This window comes from Sander lucioperca, chromosome 20 (assembly GCF_008315115.2).
Source record: "Sander lucioperca isolate FBNREF2018 chromosome 20, SLUC_FBN_1.2, whole genome shotgun sequence".
NCBI lineage: Eukaryota > Metazoa > Chordata > Actinopteri > Perciformes > Percidae > Sander > Sander lucioperca.
Window position 1 is genome coordinate 19,364,151 of NC_050192.1, and position 19,125 is coordinate 19,383,275.

Genomic DNA, 19,125 nt, shown 5'->3' on the forward strand with positions numbered 1-19,125 from the left:
AAGAATGTAAAAACGAATAATCTAAATGATTGTCACCAGCAGCAGCAAGCAGCGGTTCTCTCGGATGGCTCCGCAGCAGCCCAGGAAGCCCAGCACCATGATGATCACGCCGATGGCGATCAGCAGGTCCACGCCGGGGAGAGAGTCACTGGTGATCTGGTGGGAGACAGTTTATGATTATTACATTCATAAAGCACTTTAAAAGCAAACACGTTTGCACCAAAGTGCTTCACAAAGACGAAAACATACGTATGCAAGCATAAGACACACACACATATATGCATAGATATAGTGGAAATACAAGAAACAAGTTGAGACACAAATTGAAACCCTTGAAATCAGATAAACAGAAATATATATATGTAAATATAAATGTACACACACACACACCCCCATACATATATATATATATATATATATATATATATATATATATATATATATATATATAAAATGAAAGGAAAGAAAACCAGTTAAAACCCCCTGAGGTCTGAGGGCATTTTTAGATATTTTCTTGAATTCTCCTTTTTAGGGTATTTGCATATAAATGATCCCCGTGTGTTTCACATCAAAATTTTCAGAACAAACTCAGCTTTCTGTATAGTGACGTCCACATTTGTTCCAGAGCAATGTATAAAGAGACAATTTGGCCCTAAAGCAAAAATATTTCTCAAATCTCTTGGTAAAAACAAACCTACACTCAATTGTTTTGGTGCTTGAAATGAGTTTAGAAAATAGTAAATAAATGTCTAAAATGAAATTTTGTAATAGCGCTTTTTTGAGTAGGAGGGACTGCAAACATTGCTTGGACCAATGTAAACCAGTCCGTTACACCGGCGACAACAGAAAGATAAGTTACAGATAACACGCGGGGCTGTGGAATTCTAACGTTACGTCTGAGGAAGGAGACAATCACACATCGGGGCAACGGCGTAGGTTTTTAGTTTCAACATTTGGGGCGGACTAGGATTGGGCATCGAGAACCGGTTCCAACTCGGAATCGTTTAAAAAATTACAATTCAAATGGAATGCGAGTGCGAATTTTGGTTTCCGTAGTGACCTCCGTACGCAAGTACTTCCAGGTGCTTGTTGTGTTGCAGCCATGGAGCACGGTAAGTGGCTCTCTAGTGCGGCTTTATTTTACGTTTAAAAAGCCGATGAAACTGTATATCCCCATTGAATCATGTGACCAGTTTCAACTCTCCCTCAAAGAATTGGAATCGAGAATCGATAAGAACCCGGAATCGAAAGGAAGAATCAGAATTGAAATCAGTATTGTTAAAATCAAAACGATGCCCAACCTTAGGGTGGACACATTATATCTGGGGGGTTTTGGGGGGGTCTCTCCCCCCAGATCATTTTGAGCTCAAACACTTCATTTCCAGCATTCTGATGAATTTTTATGCAGCAATTTATGATGCAAATGTCTTTAATTATTATTATTTTCTTTAATTCTACAATTCTCCTGTATCGTTGAAAACTTTCTGCAGATTCAAAGCATCACACATGTTTCGGGATGTTTTTAAGGAATCATTTACATCTCAACAGTCGACAACAAACCTGTTAGAGGATGAGACTTTGTTAAAGCCAAAAGCTCCAAAGTTAAAATCTACATAAAAGAAATCACGTCTCTATTTTTTACTCTGCTGTTGTGTTCTTTAGCACAAGTAGACACAATCATTTTTAATCGTCAGATCGTTAATAGATCTCGACATTCCCGACGGGACTTGAAGGCAGCTTCATTTCACGGAGAAAGGGAGAAAGAAAAGAGATGTTAGGGTTCCAAGATTAAGATGGTATGTTCCACTATAGGGGTGTCTGACATCGTTGGGAAACATTTATTTACAGGTAAGAAGAACATGTTTTGAACCCCCTGAACGATTATTTTTACCTATTTTTGGGAGTGGGTTGTCTATCATATTTTTTGAGGGAGACAAATTATTATTCCCTCAGGTATTTGTTTAATTAGATGTGTGTGTGTGTGTGTGTGTGTGTGTGTGTGTATGTGAATTTGTATGGTCACTTATGTGTGGACACTGTATGTTTTTTTTTTTTTTTGGATTATCCTGTTGTCTTAATTGCATTCCTATTTCTAGTCATGCTGTTTTAATGTGTATGCTGTTTTTAATGTAAAGCACTTTGGCATTGACAAATCTACCACTTCCCCTGCACCTTCCCGCCCCCCCAACCCCGAAATCTACACCTATCAGGGTGTTCAAAGAAGGAACAAAAAACATGTATCTGCACGAGTGTGGATGTGGTGTCAGTAAACTGTGAGTCTCACCTTATTTCCACCCTTGCTGACTTTCAGGTAGATGGAGACGCCCAGGATGAGGCATCCACTAAGCTGCAGAAAGAGAGAAAAACTACATTTAATACAGAATGTGGAACAAGCGTTGAGACTCTGGCGCCATCAAGTGGAAAGATCCTGCTGCAGCAGCTCAAACTCCACAATGATTTGTGATCCCTTGAAGATGAATGTTTTTTTTTTAAGACCAAAAAGGGACACTTTCTGCAGTTCGAGAAAGTAGATTTTAGTTTCTTCAACATGCAAAAAGGTAATTTCTAGATCTGCAAAGATCAATCGATTAGCTGTCAACTATTACTGTAAGTTAACCACCATCTATTTTGATAATCGATGAATCGGTTTGAGTCATTTTTTTATGAGACAAACAGTAAATCTTGATTCTTGCTTCTTAAATGTGAATATTTCTAGTTTCTTCTCTCCTCTGTGACAGTAGACCGAATATATTTTGAGTTGTGGACAAAACAAGACATTTGAGGACGTCATCTTGGGCTTTTGGGAAACACTGATCCACATTTTTCACCATGTTTTGACATTTTAGAGACCAAACAATCCATTCATCCACAAAATTATTAAGATTAATCGACAATGAAAATAATTGTTATAGTATGTACTTGAGAAAACGATTATTTTGCATATTACAGTTTGCAAGTAAACTCTTATTTTGTCTTGAGTTCTGAAGGGGAATTTAATAAGTTCAAACAGGAAAAGTATGAAGGGAAATTTCACAGTTCAAGGTATTTTCACTGTTGATTTGTGTAACTTTTTCACTGTTTTTTAAGTTCCATAAATGCAACATTCTTTCCAAAGGTCAACGAGCAATCATGTTAAACAATCGTGATTTCGATATTGACCAATACATGGATTTCTCGGCAACGTCATCACTGCTTGTGCATGCAACCGGGGGGCAGAAAGAAGACGTGTTTCGTGTAGCAGCAGCATAGCGTAAGTCAAAATGCCAAGGAGTTGTTGCGTGGTTAATTGTAGAAACAGAGCCAGTGATGGGTGCCTGATGTTTAACATACCTAGGGGGAAGCATGCTTTTGCCAAAAACCGGCGGAGGTTATGGCTTCAAGCCATAAGAAGGGCAGATTGGGCTCACATGTAAGAGTCAGGCTCCCATTGTATCAATCAGAAAAGTTGCAGTTTGTTCAGTTGTTCAGCTAAGTGATATCTACCTGTCAGGGCTGTAGTACTCGAGTCCGGACCGTAGATAGTTAAAGGTCCGGACTCGAGACAAGTTTAGACTGCTAGCTAAAGCTACGCCGATGTTTTGCTAACGTTAGCGCAACAGTGTTAGCCTAGCCTGCTAGGTAAATATTACGACTGCCTTCGGAGTTTCTTATATCTGCGTCCACGTTGTCAACATAATATCTGTGGCGTTAGTGCTCCTTTTGTACCATAATTTTATTGAATGAAATATTAAGCTTCGCTCCTACGAGATGGGTGGGTTTTTATTACGTTACACACAAAGCTAACAGTAAGTTAGCCTGTACGTATGCTAGCGGCCATTAGCTAACGTTGCCGAGACAGCGGCAGTAGAGTTTCGGCGAGCTAACCACGACAGTGTTGACGCCCTCCCGCCCACAATCAACCTCTGCTGCTAAAAACAGTCAACCTGCAGTGATGTTTTGAAATGGAGACACACATATCGTACCTTTTCCCGGAAATCCTAGCCATTATTTTAAGGCATAAACCAACCATAGGGGTACACTCAGGGGTAACCCTGCTGCTAACATTGGTTGCTAAAATAATAATTAAAGCCATACATATATATCACAGTAACACTGCAAAATTAAAGACAGACAAACATATCCAACTAAAATCACGTTTTATTGAGTCAGCAGTTATATACAAACAATAAGGAAAACTTCAATCAGTCCTTCCAGAAGTTTCTTCCAGAGTTTTTTTGTGATTGTTGCGGGCAAACATCCTTGATTATGCGGCACGTTTTCCTAAAAAATGCGATGGAATATGCGGGATATTTATGCAATTTTTTATGCGATGAAACTGCGGGAACTTTCATCGTGGCTTCATCGCGGGGTTTGCAGCTTTTCGATGATGTTCACATCGCATAATTACGTCACTTCATAATGTTCCCATGGCAACAGGGGAAAATGGCTGCTCTTGTGTGAAGTAAACGCAACATTTTTCAACTTTCTGCTAAGATATATATATATATATATATATATATATACACTAGACTTTTTTGCAACGAAAATGTGGGGATTATGAAATCATGCAAGCCCCTGTGGCGTATTTGAAAAAATGCGGCCCCCGCATAAATATGCAGACTTGCTGATTATGCATTGAATTATGTGATCGCATAATCGCGTTTTTCTGGAGGGACTGTTCAATACTTAAGGTTGTTGCAGTAGCGGACCAGCTCACCAATCTGGCTTTCTGCCCCTGGTATGCGCACGCACCCTGTAATGTTTGTAAACAGGAAACCCGTGTATATAATCGTGATAAAGATTTTTTTCCCATAATTGAGCAGCTGATCCTCAGTGTCAGATACCCAGGAGCCCGAGTGTCGGGGATCTTTGAGGACTACATGGGCTACGTCTCAGATCGCTAAACTGTATCCACGTTTCCTTCCCTTGCTTCGTTTCCTCGCGTCTTATCAATCGCGTCTTAAGGCCCTGACACACCAACCCGATTATCGTCCGTCGGACAGTCTGGCGAGGTCGGTGACTCGAGTCTGTTTGGTGTGTTCCGTGCCGTCGTCCGTCGGAGGGGCCGTCGGCCTTCATTTTGGTCGTGACCTGACTTGCTGGGTCGGAGGGCGGGCAGTCGGACTCAATGACCTTTCTGATTGGTGGAGCGCTAACCCGGAAATGGCGAGCGGGATGAGTGATGAATCCCTCTCAAAATCTGACGAAAATCTTTCAAACTGACCTTTGTCGATCTGAAATGAAGACAGATTCAGCAACTGCACGGCCTATTTCTCGCTTAAAATGTTTTCGGAAACACATTTCAGTGAACTATTTTAGTACAATATGAGATTGTATTTTCAACAAGCCGCCATTATGCGAACGTACGCTCAAGTCGGGTCGCTTCGGTGTGTTCTGAGGCACTTTTTGGACCTCGGGGAGCCGACGATCAGTCCCACTGCCTTTTCTGCTGACGGTCAGCTGTCAGGTTGGTGTGTCAGGGGCTTAAGTTCCTCCCAACCGAGGAAGATCTTCAACAGGGGGTCTGGGACCCCTAGGGGGAGCTCCAAGTTACTGCATGGGGGCCATCAAATTATTGTTAATTTTTGCAAAAACTAAAATGTCTTAACATGAAATATTATTGGCAAATATAAATCAGCCTATTTTGAAAAAAATGTAATTAAATTGACTACCTTACCTATGGGCTTACTGGCCCAAAGGTAAGGTAGCCATCCACAGATAGTTAATCCTGAGGATTCACTGAGCCACATGTATGTTTAACATTAAAACATGATTTATGAAATCATGCCAACAATTATTATTTTAATAGCTTAGTATTCTATGCATTACAAAGGTGTGTATACCTTGTATACTCTAGGCCTCCCTACATGTTATTGTAGGCTCAGTTTAATATGTAACTTCATTTTATATTAATATATGTAGTAGGGGGTCCCTGCTCCGTCTCTCTTAGTTAAGGGGTCTTTGGCTTATAAAACGTTGAGACCCCTGCTTTAGAGGGATGAGACGTCCTTGTCCTCTGAGGCGTCATGTGAATTTGTCAGCTGTATGGGCGGAGTTATTAACAGCTTTCAGCTGCACGGCTTCCAGGAAGGCTGCTCTCGTGTATCCTCGATCATAGCTCTTCAGAGATCCATCCTCCATCCTAGCTCCTTTCCTAGATTCTCAATCATCGCTCCTCGGAGCAGGAATGAGAGCTTTGAGACAGCCTTCACGAAGGAGGGCCAGAACGACTTCCACTTCTATCGAAGGTCGAGGAGATATATATAAAAAAAGAGACTTGGGTTCCAACCCATGGAGAGACTTCAGTCCAGTTCCTTCCTGGGCGAGGTTCAGGACTGATGAGCGACATGTTTTATTCAACACTCGCCACAATTAGCCGCCACAAACACGCTCCGGTCTGAGAGTATTATGTACCATCAATATTTCATCCTCAGAGCTGTGGGCATAGAGAAGACAGAGCCGGAAAACAGAAACCAGACCACGGCGCTACCATGGAGACAAACCCTGCTAACTACAGATTAATGTCGATGAAATGGACGTTAATGAAGATAAATACAGAAATGCAACACGCTGCTCCGGCCTGAGCTCACAGCAGAACATCTGTGTTCACTCATATCAATAGCAGCAGTATTTTGTCGCTGATGTGTTTTTCAATTGATTTAATAAGGCTTTTTATCTAGTTTTTGCATGTTTTCTTTATGTAAAGTGTCCTTAAGTGATGTGAAAAGCACACATTTGCAATTTGTAAAAAATGAAATAACACAATAAGTAAGTTCTGAACCTCTATATACAAAAACATAAGATCAGATTTTTAGAGGTTCTAAAACTAACTTTACATCTCTCTTTCATCAAATTTGACATTATTTCAAGAAAAAGCAGCTCAGAACGAGTCAAACTACAACATTGTTAGTAAAGTTGAGTATGTAAAGATCTTAGCTCAGCATCCAACAATCGACTGTGCTCATTCAAATTCAGGATAACAAGGTTTAAAAAGTTATATAAAAACACTTTATTAAAAGGATATGACGAGGAAGAGAGATGACTGTGAAGGTGGTCAGGGTTAGTGAATGGATTGTTATGGGGTGGTGGATTATGGAAATGGGTTAATAATAAAAATAAATAAAAGGGTTTGGTACGTGTAAAATTAGAGATGTATTGTTGTGTATATTGGTTATCCTGTTAAAAATATAAATATATATGTAGAAATATATGATATATAAAGGAATGAATTTAAGTTGAATGAGGGGTTGGAAACATCACAAGCTTCGGCTTCATCCTGCTCCTTTTCGGACAGTTTTTGAAAATATTAATTGTAATAGTATTTTTAATATTATTGTAACACAGTATAGATATTGTTCTTTTTCCTTTGGTGTGTTGCTACGCACTTTTGTATTTTATTCTATAGTTATTCCATATATATATATATATATATATATATATATATATATATATATATATATATATATATATATATATATATATATATCTATATCTATAGATATATATATATTTATTTTTTTTTCCCCCAAAATAAAAAATTAATGAATGAAAAGGATATGATGTTTAACCACCACAGGCAAGAGAGAGAAGTCATCAGGGCTGAGACGATTTACATTTTTCTGGAGCAACCAGAATAACCTGTATTCTCTTGGACGCCTTCTCTTTTCACTTCTACAACGACCTCTTTAGATGTCAGGATAAATACAGCAGCTTATCATCCCCCACAGTGGGCAATTTCTTAGTTCATTTACTTACTTTTCTATATTCAGGTACATTTGAATGTATTTCATGTATTAATCTACTTCATGATGTAAGACAATAAAATGTATCACTATTTATACAACACTGACCCCAAATTAACAAAGTGCTTAGCACAAAACAAACAATATCTAGTGAAAATGTAATCAAATATATATATATATATATATATATATATTAGCCAATTAAAGCTGAAACGATTATTTGATTGACAGAAAATTAAACGGGAACTATTTTTAATAGTTGATTAACTATTAACAATACTTCTCCATTGTGAGAAGTTTCTGCTATTTTTGTGAGTAAAAATAAAAATTCAGACAGAAGATTTCACTTAGTTTTTTAAAGTAATGTGAGTCAACATTTCAGTTAAACAAGACAAGCATTTCTCTTTTTATCTGACATTTTATAAGACAAACTATTAATGAATCAATGAATGAATGAAGGAAATAAGTTGCACTCCCTAACTTAACTTCTGTATTTCACTTGATTTCTGAGCTTTCCATTTACTTTACAATGTTAATCACTTTGTGTCACATTTTTGAATATGTTTTTTTGTGCTATAAATAAACACTAAAGGCTACAGTTAAGGAAAACTTATGGATGATTTATTCCACTTCTGAATGAATGGAAAGAGAACATGACCCCGACACCACTAGTGGCACCACACCCTGTTCTTTTCACATTCAGGAAGGCTGAATAAATATCCAGGACTAAACTTCTATTCACTTTATTGAGTCACAGAGCACACACCTGACCAGTGAAACCAGTGCAACCACAGTTTTCTTTTTGACCAATCAGCAACAACCTTCAGCTGATTGTTGCAGTCAGTAGAGGTGGAAGAACTACTGTAGAGTTTTGAGCAAAAAGCGATCTCCGTGCACACAAGTGTTTTTAGCTCCACTAGAAGAACTAATCTCCATTTAAACTAACACGGCCAGTATCAAAAGTATTCATTATGCAGATTAGCTTCTTTTATTAAAACTATATTGTGTGATTTTGATGTTTTAAAGGGTTAGTTTGGATTCACCAGAGTCATACAATAACACAAACAAACAGGCAGCGGTAGAGCAGTAACTCCTGTGTTCTGCGAGGTAAAATGTTTTTGTCAAAGGAGTCTGGTGGCTTTGAAGAGAGCAGAGATAACGGCTTCAGTTCCCCGTCGTAAAGGGCTGTCTGACAGCAAGGTGAAGCGCTGAAAATATTCTAAATATAGCGTCTACTTAAGCATCCCGGTCAAATGGGACCCATTTTCAAAAAGTTTTTATATCAGAATTTGGATTTCTTTCAACCAAATTGTCAAAATAAATAACGTGGATGGTTTCATAACACGCTTAAACAAGTAAAATAAATGATCAGTTCACTACTTTTATTGCATTTGGGGGATTTATTAAATTTTATAACATGTGGAGAATTTTTTTTATAAAAGAATGCCGAAAAGAACAACAAAAACGTTGAAAGAGTCGCAGCAAAAATCAAACCAAACATTGGAAAAAGTGACAGAAACATCGGGAAAAGCTAATTTTTTAAATTTTGACCCACAAAAACAAAAGGTTGCATGGTCGACGGAAAGACAACACAAGGGTTAACTGATATACATTTTTTTTTGGGTGTCTAAAACACGTTTAGCTGGATGATCCTCTTAAGCCATGCCGCTAGCTAAAAAAGCTAAAACTTTAAACCAACAAAGAAAACAAACAAAAATATAGCTGCAAGCGGCAATTCAAACCGCTTTCTCAGCCAACAGAAGAATGCACTGCATTTATATAGCGCTTTTCTAGTCTTTACAACTACTCAAAGCACATTTACTTATAACAGGCACGTTTCACTCTCACATTCATACACTTTGAGCTCGGACTGCAGGGCCTGGGATTGAACCACCGACCTTCTGATTGTCCCACCTTAGGTAGACGCTCTACCACCTGAGATACAGCAGTCCCCAGGAATTAGCTCAATCGCCAAAAGTCAAAGCCGCAAGGAGCATTGAACGGATTTCAGTCTTTACAGAGCTGAAAATTCACTCTAGATGGCTTAATGCTGTATAGAAAAAGTCTTGAAAACAAGCACACACCTGTTCCATCACTTCAGCAGATGCAGCATTTCAATAAGTCCCACAATTTCGCCCCACTTTATGGGATTTTAACTAAACTTGGTATGTACGTTCAGGTTGTGGTGCCAGATGTCCTCATCAGTTTTAAGCAGGATTGCTGTGGAAGAACCTGAGTTATGAACGATTCCCTGCTAAGCCCCGCCCTTCACGAAGTTCTTTGATCGACGGCGGCCATGTTTTATGAACAATAATGCTCATTTATAGTAGAAATATGTATCTCACTCCTGCACGCGTCTATACTAATTTTGGTGTTGATAAATAAAGAATTGACCAAAGTCTATTCATTTAACTGTTTTTCACATTATGCAAATTAGCAAACAATCCATCATGGCGGACCTTTATGGCCCAGGAGGCTTTTTTGTAGAGAACATTGAGCTGCATATGTGTGAGAAATTTTAAGTCAATCAGACTTACGGGGCAAGATTTTTTAAAATGTATTTATTTTGATTAGGACAATGCACATTAGTGTTAGCCAGTCGGCTAATTTTCAACTGTAGTCCTAGTTGCATGCATGTCTTTATGGTGGGAAGAAACCGGAGCACCTGGAGGAAACCCACGCAAGGGGCGTGGCCTTTGGCTTTTGATCATTAATTATAGCGCCACCATGTTGCCGATTGGGCTCATGTTTCTTGGGAACCGAATGCACATCATTGACAGTCTCCGGGGCAAGTTTGGTGTTTCTAGATCATTCCAGCTCACGGCAATTTGAGCCACGGCAGAAGACGACGAATAATAAACCGGAACCCTAATCATCTGCACATTATTCAGCGACATTAAACATAATTTTCAAGAACTGCTTGTACAAAGAGAAAGTGCAAGGAGCTACTTTTGACTACTTTTCGGCACACTGAAAAAAAAAACAAGGATCAAAACATCCGCACCCAATTAACTATCTAAGCTTTGAGTCACTAATAAAAAAGTCCTTCATCACTTTTAAAATTCAGCTTCAAAGGGAACCAAACAGAGTTTCGGGGGGTTAGTAGGACAGCCAATTTCAGTGCTGAAGTGCAGGTTGTTTGAACAACAAACACAAAGCATGCTGGTGGAAACACTGCCTCCAGCAGTCTGCTCACACGGGGTTTGTGACGTCGACCCTCATTTAATTGAAGGTTTAAAGGAGACCGTCCTCCCACAGATCGTGTGTTCAAGCAGCAATTACGACTCATTTTTAAACACAGGACTTTCACCAAGGAAGTCCCGTTTGAAAATAAAAGTAAACGGCAAGTTTTTTTTAAATTAACTTTATGGAACGTACAGAACGGAGCTACGTCACGTTTAGCGCCTTGTGTGTACCAGGATGTGAAGTAAGCAGGGCTTTAAATTAACTTTTTAATCACCAGCCAACATGGCTAGTACGTTTTTAAAGTTACCATCCAATCAGATTTTCCACTAGCCAAATCTTTACTGATTTCAACAAACTTTAATGACTCTACTACTTAATTTCATCGATACCACACGCTAGGCACGTAGCTGACGGTTGTGCTACACGTCACCACACAGTGTTCATGGGAAATGTAGGATTAGTACAACAAGCAGTGTTGCCAGATAAAGATTACGTTTCCAAACCAAACACACACAAAACTGCCCAAATTTCTTGGTGGGAAACAGATCAATCTGGCACATTGTTTCTGAAGCCGGCCGATTCAAACAGATGCAGAGTTATTTGCTTCATTCATCACCGGCCAAATTGGCTAGTAACTTTACAATGTCACCCGCCAAAGTTCAATTTTACCCGCATTTGGCGTGTTGGCGGGTGTTAATTTAAAGCCCCGGGAAGTAACGTAAAAGTAACGGCAATTAGGGCTGCACAATTAATTGTAATTTTATCGGAATTGCTCGGTGCTGCAGAGACGTCCTGGCCTACAAATCCTATCCTACAGACTAAAGAAAATATCCTCGTTTGGTACAGATCCTCGCAAAGATCACACTCTAATCACTTATTTTTTTTAAATATTATTTTTGGGTTAAAATGAGAATAATGATACAAAAATGATCATTCCGTCCAATATCGTAAATCATATCGCAATCGTAATATCAGTCAACATAATCGCAATTAGATATTTTCCTCATATCGTGCAACCCTAACGGCAAGTCACGGCGTTACTGGAAATGAGGTAACGTCTGATTTTAACCCAAACCGCCATATTTTTCTAAACCTAACTAAGTAGTTGTTGTGCCTAAACCTAACCAAACCGCGACCGTTTCACAACGTTAAAGATGTGTTTAAAACCGTGACCGTTACCTTCTCTGGTTTAAGATCTGAGGACGGAAAACGCTCCTGTGGGTCGTATCAGAGGGGGGGAACAAACGACCGATATCGTCCTATGGTTTGGAGGACTTGTTGGTTTGTAGATAACAACAACTAAAACAACAGATTTAAAAGACAACCTCTCATTCTTATTCCCCCCCCTCCCTTTTTCTTCTCCTACTTTTGTTGATTTGTCTTCTTCATTTTCGTAAAAAAAAAAAAAAAAAAAAGTTGTGAAAAAGTGAGGATTAACGGGAAAAAATTCAACAGTGGTGGAATGAAATTATGTACTGCACCCAAGTGCAAATATAAAGTACTTGTACATTACTTGTGTATTTCCATTTTCTTCTACTTCATAATTCTACTTCACTACGTGTATCTGACAGCTTTAGTTACTTTACAAATAAAGATTTTGCACACAAAACATATGAAGACTTTATAAAATGTGTTTTCTTTGACCTTCTATTACAGGATATGAGACAGCCGAGTAGAGGAGTGGTTTCCAGCTTATCTTCTGTTTCACCTGTTTTATCACTGGAAAAAAAAACAGCCCCATACAAAGCTGGTGTTTTCATTTAAAGGTGGTTACCAGACGGGACACAAAGAACCACACAAACATTCAACAGAAAAGCCTCCGGATAGAGTTGTGGATAACTTTGTTATCACCTAAAACAACTGCAGAGTTAAAGCTAAACCTGCAGAGCAACATAAATGTAACGTTACCTCAACAGGTATGAAAAACAAACACGCCCTCGGAGCTGCAAAGATTACTCTATGAATGAATCGTCAACTCTTTTGATAATCAGTTAATTGTTTTTAAGTCATTTTTTTATAAAAAAAAAAAATCACTGATTCTAGCTTCTTCAATGTGAATTTTTTTTTCTTCACTCCTCTGTGACAGTTGTTCTCCAACCATATGTGTGTGTATGTATATACATGTAGCTGCGTATACATATTTTATCTGGGCCTGACAAAAACAAATTAAAACTAAATTTATAAAAAACTAAACATTTCTCAAAAACTGATTAACTAAACTAAAACTAGCAAACACAACTAACTAAAACTAAACTAAGTCAAAGCTAAAATAAAATAAAAACAAATAGAACATTTTAAAACTACAGTAACCTTGTTGTGAGCTGCACACCAAGTATTTCTCTGTCATTGTGTAACAGACATAGCAACTGGATTAGTGGTGAATCCGTCAGATCAGACGCTGTCATTACACAATAATGGCACGCAAGCACGCACACACACACACACACAGGGGCATTCTCACCGGTAGAGATTTTTTCCTCCCATTTACACTATTTTTCAAGCCATTTCAAATGACAAAAATGCCTAAAAATCTGTACATCATTTGGGAAAAACCTTAACAGTCAAAAACAATCATACTGTAGAGCCGACATCCTGTTCGATATCTAGCTGTTCTCTAATTCTGAAACCAGAACACAACAAATGTTGAGGATGAGTTATTTTTACTCCAGCTATGGAAAAAGAGAGGCGTGGAGAAACTCTGTTTTACAGATCTGTCTAATCGATTAGTCGACAAAATCATTTGAGTGTTAGTCAACTAAGACTTTCTTTATATCGAGAACAGCCCTACATTTTTGCTAATTGTTCTGCTTGAATGCAAATTTCTAAGACTCAGTAATTAAATCAATAACCAGTTATTTTTCTTTCTGAAAATAAAATCCAGCAACAACAGTCCTTTACTGCGAACTTGACCTGAATACATTCAGTATTTAGAGAGTGTCCAACTGCTGCAAAGCTAAAACATTTCCTTTGTGTTTGGATTATCTATATCCTGTGCAGGAATGGCCCCACAGCATCTATTATTCATGGCGTGTATATCCGCACTCTGCAGACAGGTGTTAATGTACAGAGACAGAGCTGCATATAACTGGCAGTTTTTCTGCAAAGAGTTGAGCCACAGACACCACAGCAGACGGACCGAGAGGCCTTAAAGATGCCAAGAGAAACGCGTGAAAGCCAAGAATACTGTTATATACACAAACTACTGGTAAGAGTTTGTATATCCTGCCTCCAAAGCTTGATAGTGTTCAGTCACATGTCTGAGAGAACGAGACAGCTTTTTTGCTTTATCAACAAAGCAGGGTTTTTCCTGCACAGACGCGCCCTCCAAAGACGTTTTAGGCAGCACCAAAGGAAAACCAGCGCCAAAATGATAAGAACTGAGGGAAAAAAATAGCTATTTAAATTTTCTTTGACTGGGTTTAAAAGCAATTTACCAAACAACAGTTGAAAAAGCAGAACATAGACTTGAATAGGAGCGCTAATCTCAGTTTTACCGTCCAGAGTCTGGCTGTGTCGGACTCTCCCGGGGATTTTAACGGTGGTATATAAATATTCACATTATTTTTTTAAGCAGTTTTGTTGATTGGGGTTTCACATACTCAGGTATAGACTTTTTGGTTTATCAATTTGTTAGAAATAACAGGCAAATGCATAGTTTTCTGTCAAATAAGGTAACACAGACTCATTGCCTTTACTGTACGTAAACCGATCATGCTTACTGTCATGCATAGGACTGGAAAACAAATTTTACCTCTGAGTTCAGAACAGGATTCTCCCATCATGCAACACTGTGGGAACATCCACTTAATGGAAGTTTGAATCATTTCCTTCTCCTTCTTTTGTAAGAGCTTGGTCTGAAGTTGGAAAAACTGCTTTTAGTTTTAGTGCACCTGAACAAATTACAGCACTTTCTTAAAATCAACTGAATTTTTCAATATTTAGAAATCTGGTTTTAAACCTGCAAACTTCTACTTGTAGCTGCTTTACATAATTGTATTTTCTTTTGCACCCCTATTGTCCAAGTGTATTTATCAAATCGTTTTCCAATTCTAAATGTTTTATCGTCTTTGTATATTTCTTATGATTGTACTTCCTGTGTTGTTCTGTTTTTGTCTTTGGAATCTGACTCGATGACATTGAAAGTGAGGGTCGCCCCTCAATGATCTCTCGAAGGATAAAATAAGGTTGAATGAAATGTAAATAAAACATCCGGTGTCTGAATAATTCTGTTTATATCTGCGTCAAAAGATGAAAAAAAAACTGAACTGAAATTGAACTGTTTTTTTGTTTCTCTGGATCCTTCCCGACACCACCACTGTGCATTCGAAGGAGTTTGACATGACAGAGCTCAATTCACAATTACGCACTTGAGCACATGAGTGGAGAGAAATAGATTTGAAACAACAAAAGGCCTCCATGTTTTGGTTCCTTCAGCAGATGGGACGCATCCCTTAGCAACTCAAAACTCCTGCAGAGCCACGAGTTAAAAATTGTACAGTAAATAAGATGCCTGCCCCATCATCACCATTAGGTAAACGCATCATGTCCACCATGTCCACTGAGTGGTTAGAATCAAGTTAACATCGATTTAACATCATTTCTGGGAACCCGAGAGAAGTACTGAAATAACCTCGGCAGGCAGCGGTTTATTTTAAACACAGAGCTAAAAGTGTAATTATTTATGTTTGCAGATTAAGCAAGAAGGATGTGCTGTAGCTAATCTAAACAGTTTGGAGCTTTTGGAGTTTTTGCAGCCTGGCGTTCACTTCCATTTCTTACCCTAATGTGAGCAAAGAGAGAGAAGGAAGACTGCTCATTTTTTAAACTACAGTTACAGTGGGGTGGCTCTGTTGGAAACTTAGACGTTGTTGTAGAGTATTTTATTTGACACTGACTTAATGTAGGGCCCACATGGAATCTGTCTTACAGCTTTTGTAAATTCTCAATTTCGCAATTCCGTCCATGTCTAGGGTTGGGCATTAAGAACCGATTCCTACTTGGATTGGTTTCAAAAATTATGATTCCAGTGGAATCGTTTCTTTATTGGAATCGTTTGGATGTTGTCTGAACACAGCGATATCTTCTTAGCTTATTTCATCTATTAGCCTCTGGTCATAAAACCACATAAGAGCTGTAGCCACAAAAGCCCTGCACTAAACTGAGGTTAGGTATACTGTATGTTATTTGTTTTTAAATACATTTGTGAAGAATTTCTCTCTTCATCTAAAAGTTGTACAGCCATGCTTTATATCTACGCTAAATGCAAAGCTAAACTAATCAAAATCCGTGTTTGGCATCTTATTCAGAGTCAGATGAGATGATGGACGTTCATCTCTGTGTCCAGCAGGAAGTGTTTAATGCGCTTCAAACTAAACTAGGGCTGGATCTCAGTTCTCTTTATTTGATATTTCCTCGCTCCTCGTTTGAACCGGAAGTTGTTCTGACCCTCCTTCGTTAAGGGCATTTCAAAGCTCTTATTGCTGCCCCGAGGAGCGAGGAAGGAAGAGGGGAGCTAGGATGGAGGATGGATCTCTGAGGTGCTATGATCGAGGATACAGAGAGCAGCCTTCCTGGAAGGCGTGCAGCTGAAAGCCGTTGCTAACTCCGCCTACACAGCCGACAAATTCACGCGACGCTTCAGAAGAGAGGACGTCTCATCCCTATAAAAACACATTTCCTCGTTTCCTCTCTCCTCGCATGTTTTCCTATGTATCTCCCGTGCTTCCTCGGTGGGACGGACTAAGACGCGAGGAAGGGAAGTGAAGGAAACAGGGATGCAATTTAAGAGAACTGAGATTCAGCCCGGATTGGTTGGGGTTAGGCATTAACCTCGAGTGGTTAAGGTTAGGATAGCCGATTGGTCAGGGGATAGGACACGTACAAAGTGGGTTACGTTACCTTGCGTAAGCATGGACGCCTGGCCAATAGTAGTGATTGAAGGGCGGGTCTTAGTGTGGCCATGGTAGGATTCGTAAATTCGCTACCAGGACATTTGGCACTTTTATACTTCCTCACCTTACTTCCTGCTTTTTACTCGGCATAACTATTACGGCCACTACGCCATGCTTACTTAAAGTAAGAGGAAACTGCTAGAATATACCCGCCAAAATAATACAATTCAATTTAAGTATAACACTTTCCAACAACTCTATAGTTATCTGATTGATGATCTTTTAAGCGGTTGTTGGTTTATAATAGCTCCTCCTTTTGTTCCACACCTCCACCTTTTTAAAACAACAATGAGAATATGTGCTTTTCTACAGCACTGTTACAACATCCTTCAAACAACAAGTACCCATCATGTTTGTGTTGCGCAACAACTGTGGACGTGAAAATATGAAGCAACGCTTCCATTTGTTTACATGCAGACGTTAAAATGTAAAGGAGGGCTGAGGAGTAATGTGAGGCTGCTGATGCCAGACGTGACGATGCGAGGCCAAGCCATGCGCCACGCCCTGAAACTGAGCCATGCCCTGAAACTGAGCAAATGTTTGTTCCTCAGGGAGAGGCAGAGAGATAAGAGAAAACAACCTGTTCGGCACTTCTGACCGGTTGACTGAGAAAACATAAAGAAGTGACAGATTGACGTTGGTCACACCTGAAAAAACTTCCACACAGTAACAACTGAAAAATAAACTAAACATAAATAATCAAAAAGATCCAATGAGATAGATGGATGAGAAATGAATACAAAGGAGAAAGAAGTAAAAGTTCAAATATAAAAGACTACATTAAAAACAGTTCAACTTTAACAAATGCCCGAAAACAAGTTGAAAATTGTTGAAAAAAGGTAAAAAAAAAAATAACAGTAAATAACTATACTGCCCTACAAAACAAAAAGGCAGTAACTGCATTTTTGGTCAAAAATGAGTTATTATCATTTTCATGACATTCAAGGCATCCTTTGTTATGTGACAAAACATCTTATCTCAAATGTGTGTACGGTACAGTAACTGCAAAAAGCCCTAGTGAAACAAAGCAAGAATACAGTAACTGCAAAATAGGGGTAAAATATCAAATTAAATATGAGGATTGATATGTACAAAGAATAAGCTAATATAAAGTAACAAAAACAGCCACATGTCCAATAATCTACCTACAACTACTTAGCTTAGTCATTTTTCTCAGTTCTGCACTCTGTGTAGTTACTGCCTTTTTGCTTTGTAGGGCAGTACAATAATCTGTCACTTTTTCAATGAAAAGCTGCATCTCAGTTTACAGGACCAGTACAATATAACACACCCATAAACTGGGCAACAAATCATGAAAACTGAGACAAAATTCAACCAATTTAAGTGAGGAAACACCTCCAATGACAAACCAAATAAACCTACGACCGATAGACTCAGAATCAAGATTAATGTCATCTAAACATGGTACATTACTTTGTCATATGACCACTTGTCTAACACATCACCTGTAAAGGGTTAAGACGTTTAAAATGATGTAAAGAATATCTTAAATGTTTTCCAGACTCACCCAGAAAAGAAGGTTGAAGAAGAAAAGAAGGTATTTGATGCATTTATTCACAGCCATGGCTTTGGTTGTTCTTGATTCCTTCCTTCTCAGCAGCTTCTTGCTCACGACTCTCTTCAACAGAGACAAGTTTCCTACAGAGCGGCAGAGAGACTCCCTCAGCCTACTAAACAGACCTACCCTGCTTTACTGGTTTCCTCTCACTTCCTCTTTTCCTTCCCTGTGCCCCTCCTTTTCTCTCCTACACCGCTGTTGCGGCTGTAAGCAGTCCAACAAAGTGCTGCCGCGAGGGACTAAACACAGAGATGCATAAGCACACTGTGACGCGCTCGAGATTGTATTGTAATGATTTATTCCTCCACACGTAAAATACAACTAGCACTGCAGTTACCAAATGTATAGTTACTTTGGGAGTCGAAATAAGTGCGTTAGTGCGGCGGTCAACATAAAGTGTTCGCTCCCAGGCTCACCCCCTCTCTGTCAAAACCCAAAAAAGCCAGGTGAACAGGTGAAGCAAACAAATATGTTATCACTTCCGCTCAAACTGCGATGAAAACGCCCACCACCTACAATATGAGTGCACAATATAATAATCAATAAATAATATAAATGAGACCATAAACAACATACAATATGTGGCTCCTACACTCGGTATATTCTTTCCCTACAAGCTCCTTTCTTTCTTTGCATCCTTCTATCGTTCCCTAGCTCCTTATTTACTACCAAAGTAGGGCTGCAACTA

The 19,125-nt window shown here is 38.9% G+C and overlaps 1 protein-coding gene across 1 annotated transcript in view; it reads right to left on the reverse strand.

The window, feature by feature from the left end:
* The window catches only part of LOC116047925 (tetraspanin-8-like), a 25,396-nt gene extending 6,604 nt beyond the window's left edge, over window positions 1-18,792 (reverse strand). The window contains exons 1-3 of the mRNA XM_031296969.2: window positions 18,387-18,792; window positions 2,285-2,347; window positions 37-156 (exon numbers count right to left, since the gene is read on the reverse strand). Of these exons, the coding sequence (XP_031152829.1) occupies window positions 37-156; window positions 2,285-2,347; window positions 18,387-18,443 (240 nt within the window). The 5' untranslated portion in view covers window positions 18,444-18,792. The remainder of the gene's footprint in view (window positions 1-36; window positions 157-2,284; window positions 2,348-18,386) is intronic.
* Window positions 18,793-19,125: the final 333 nt, after the last annotated feature.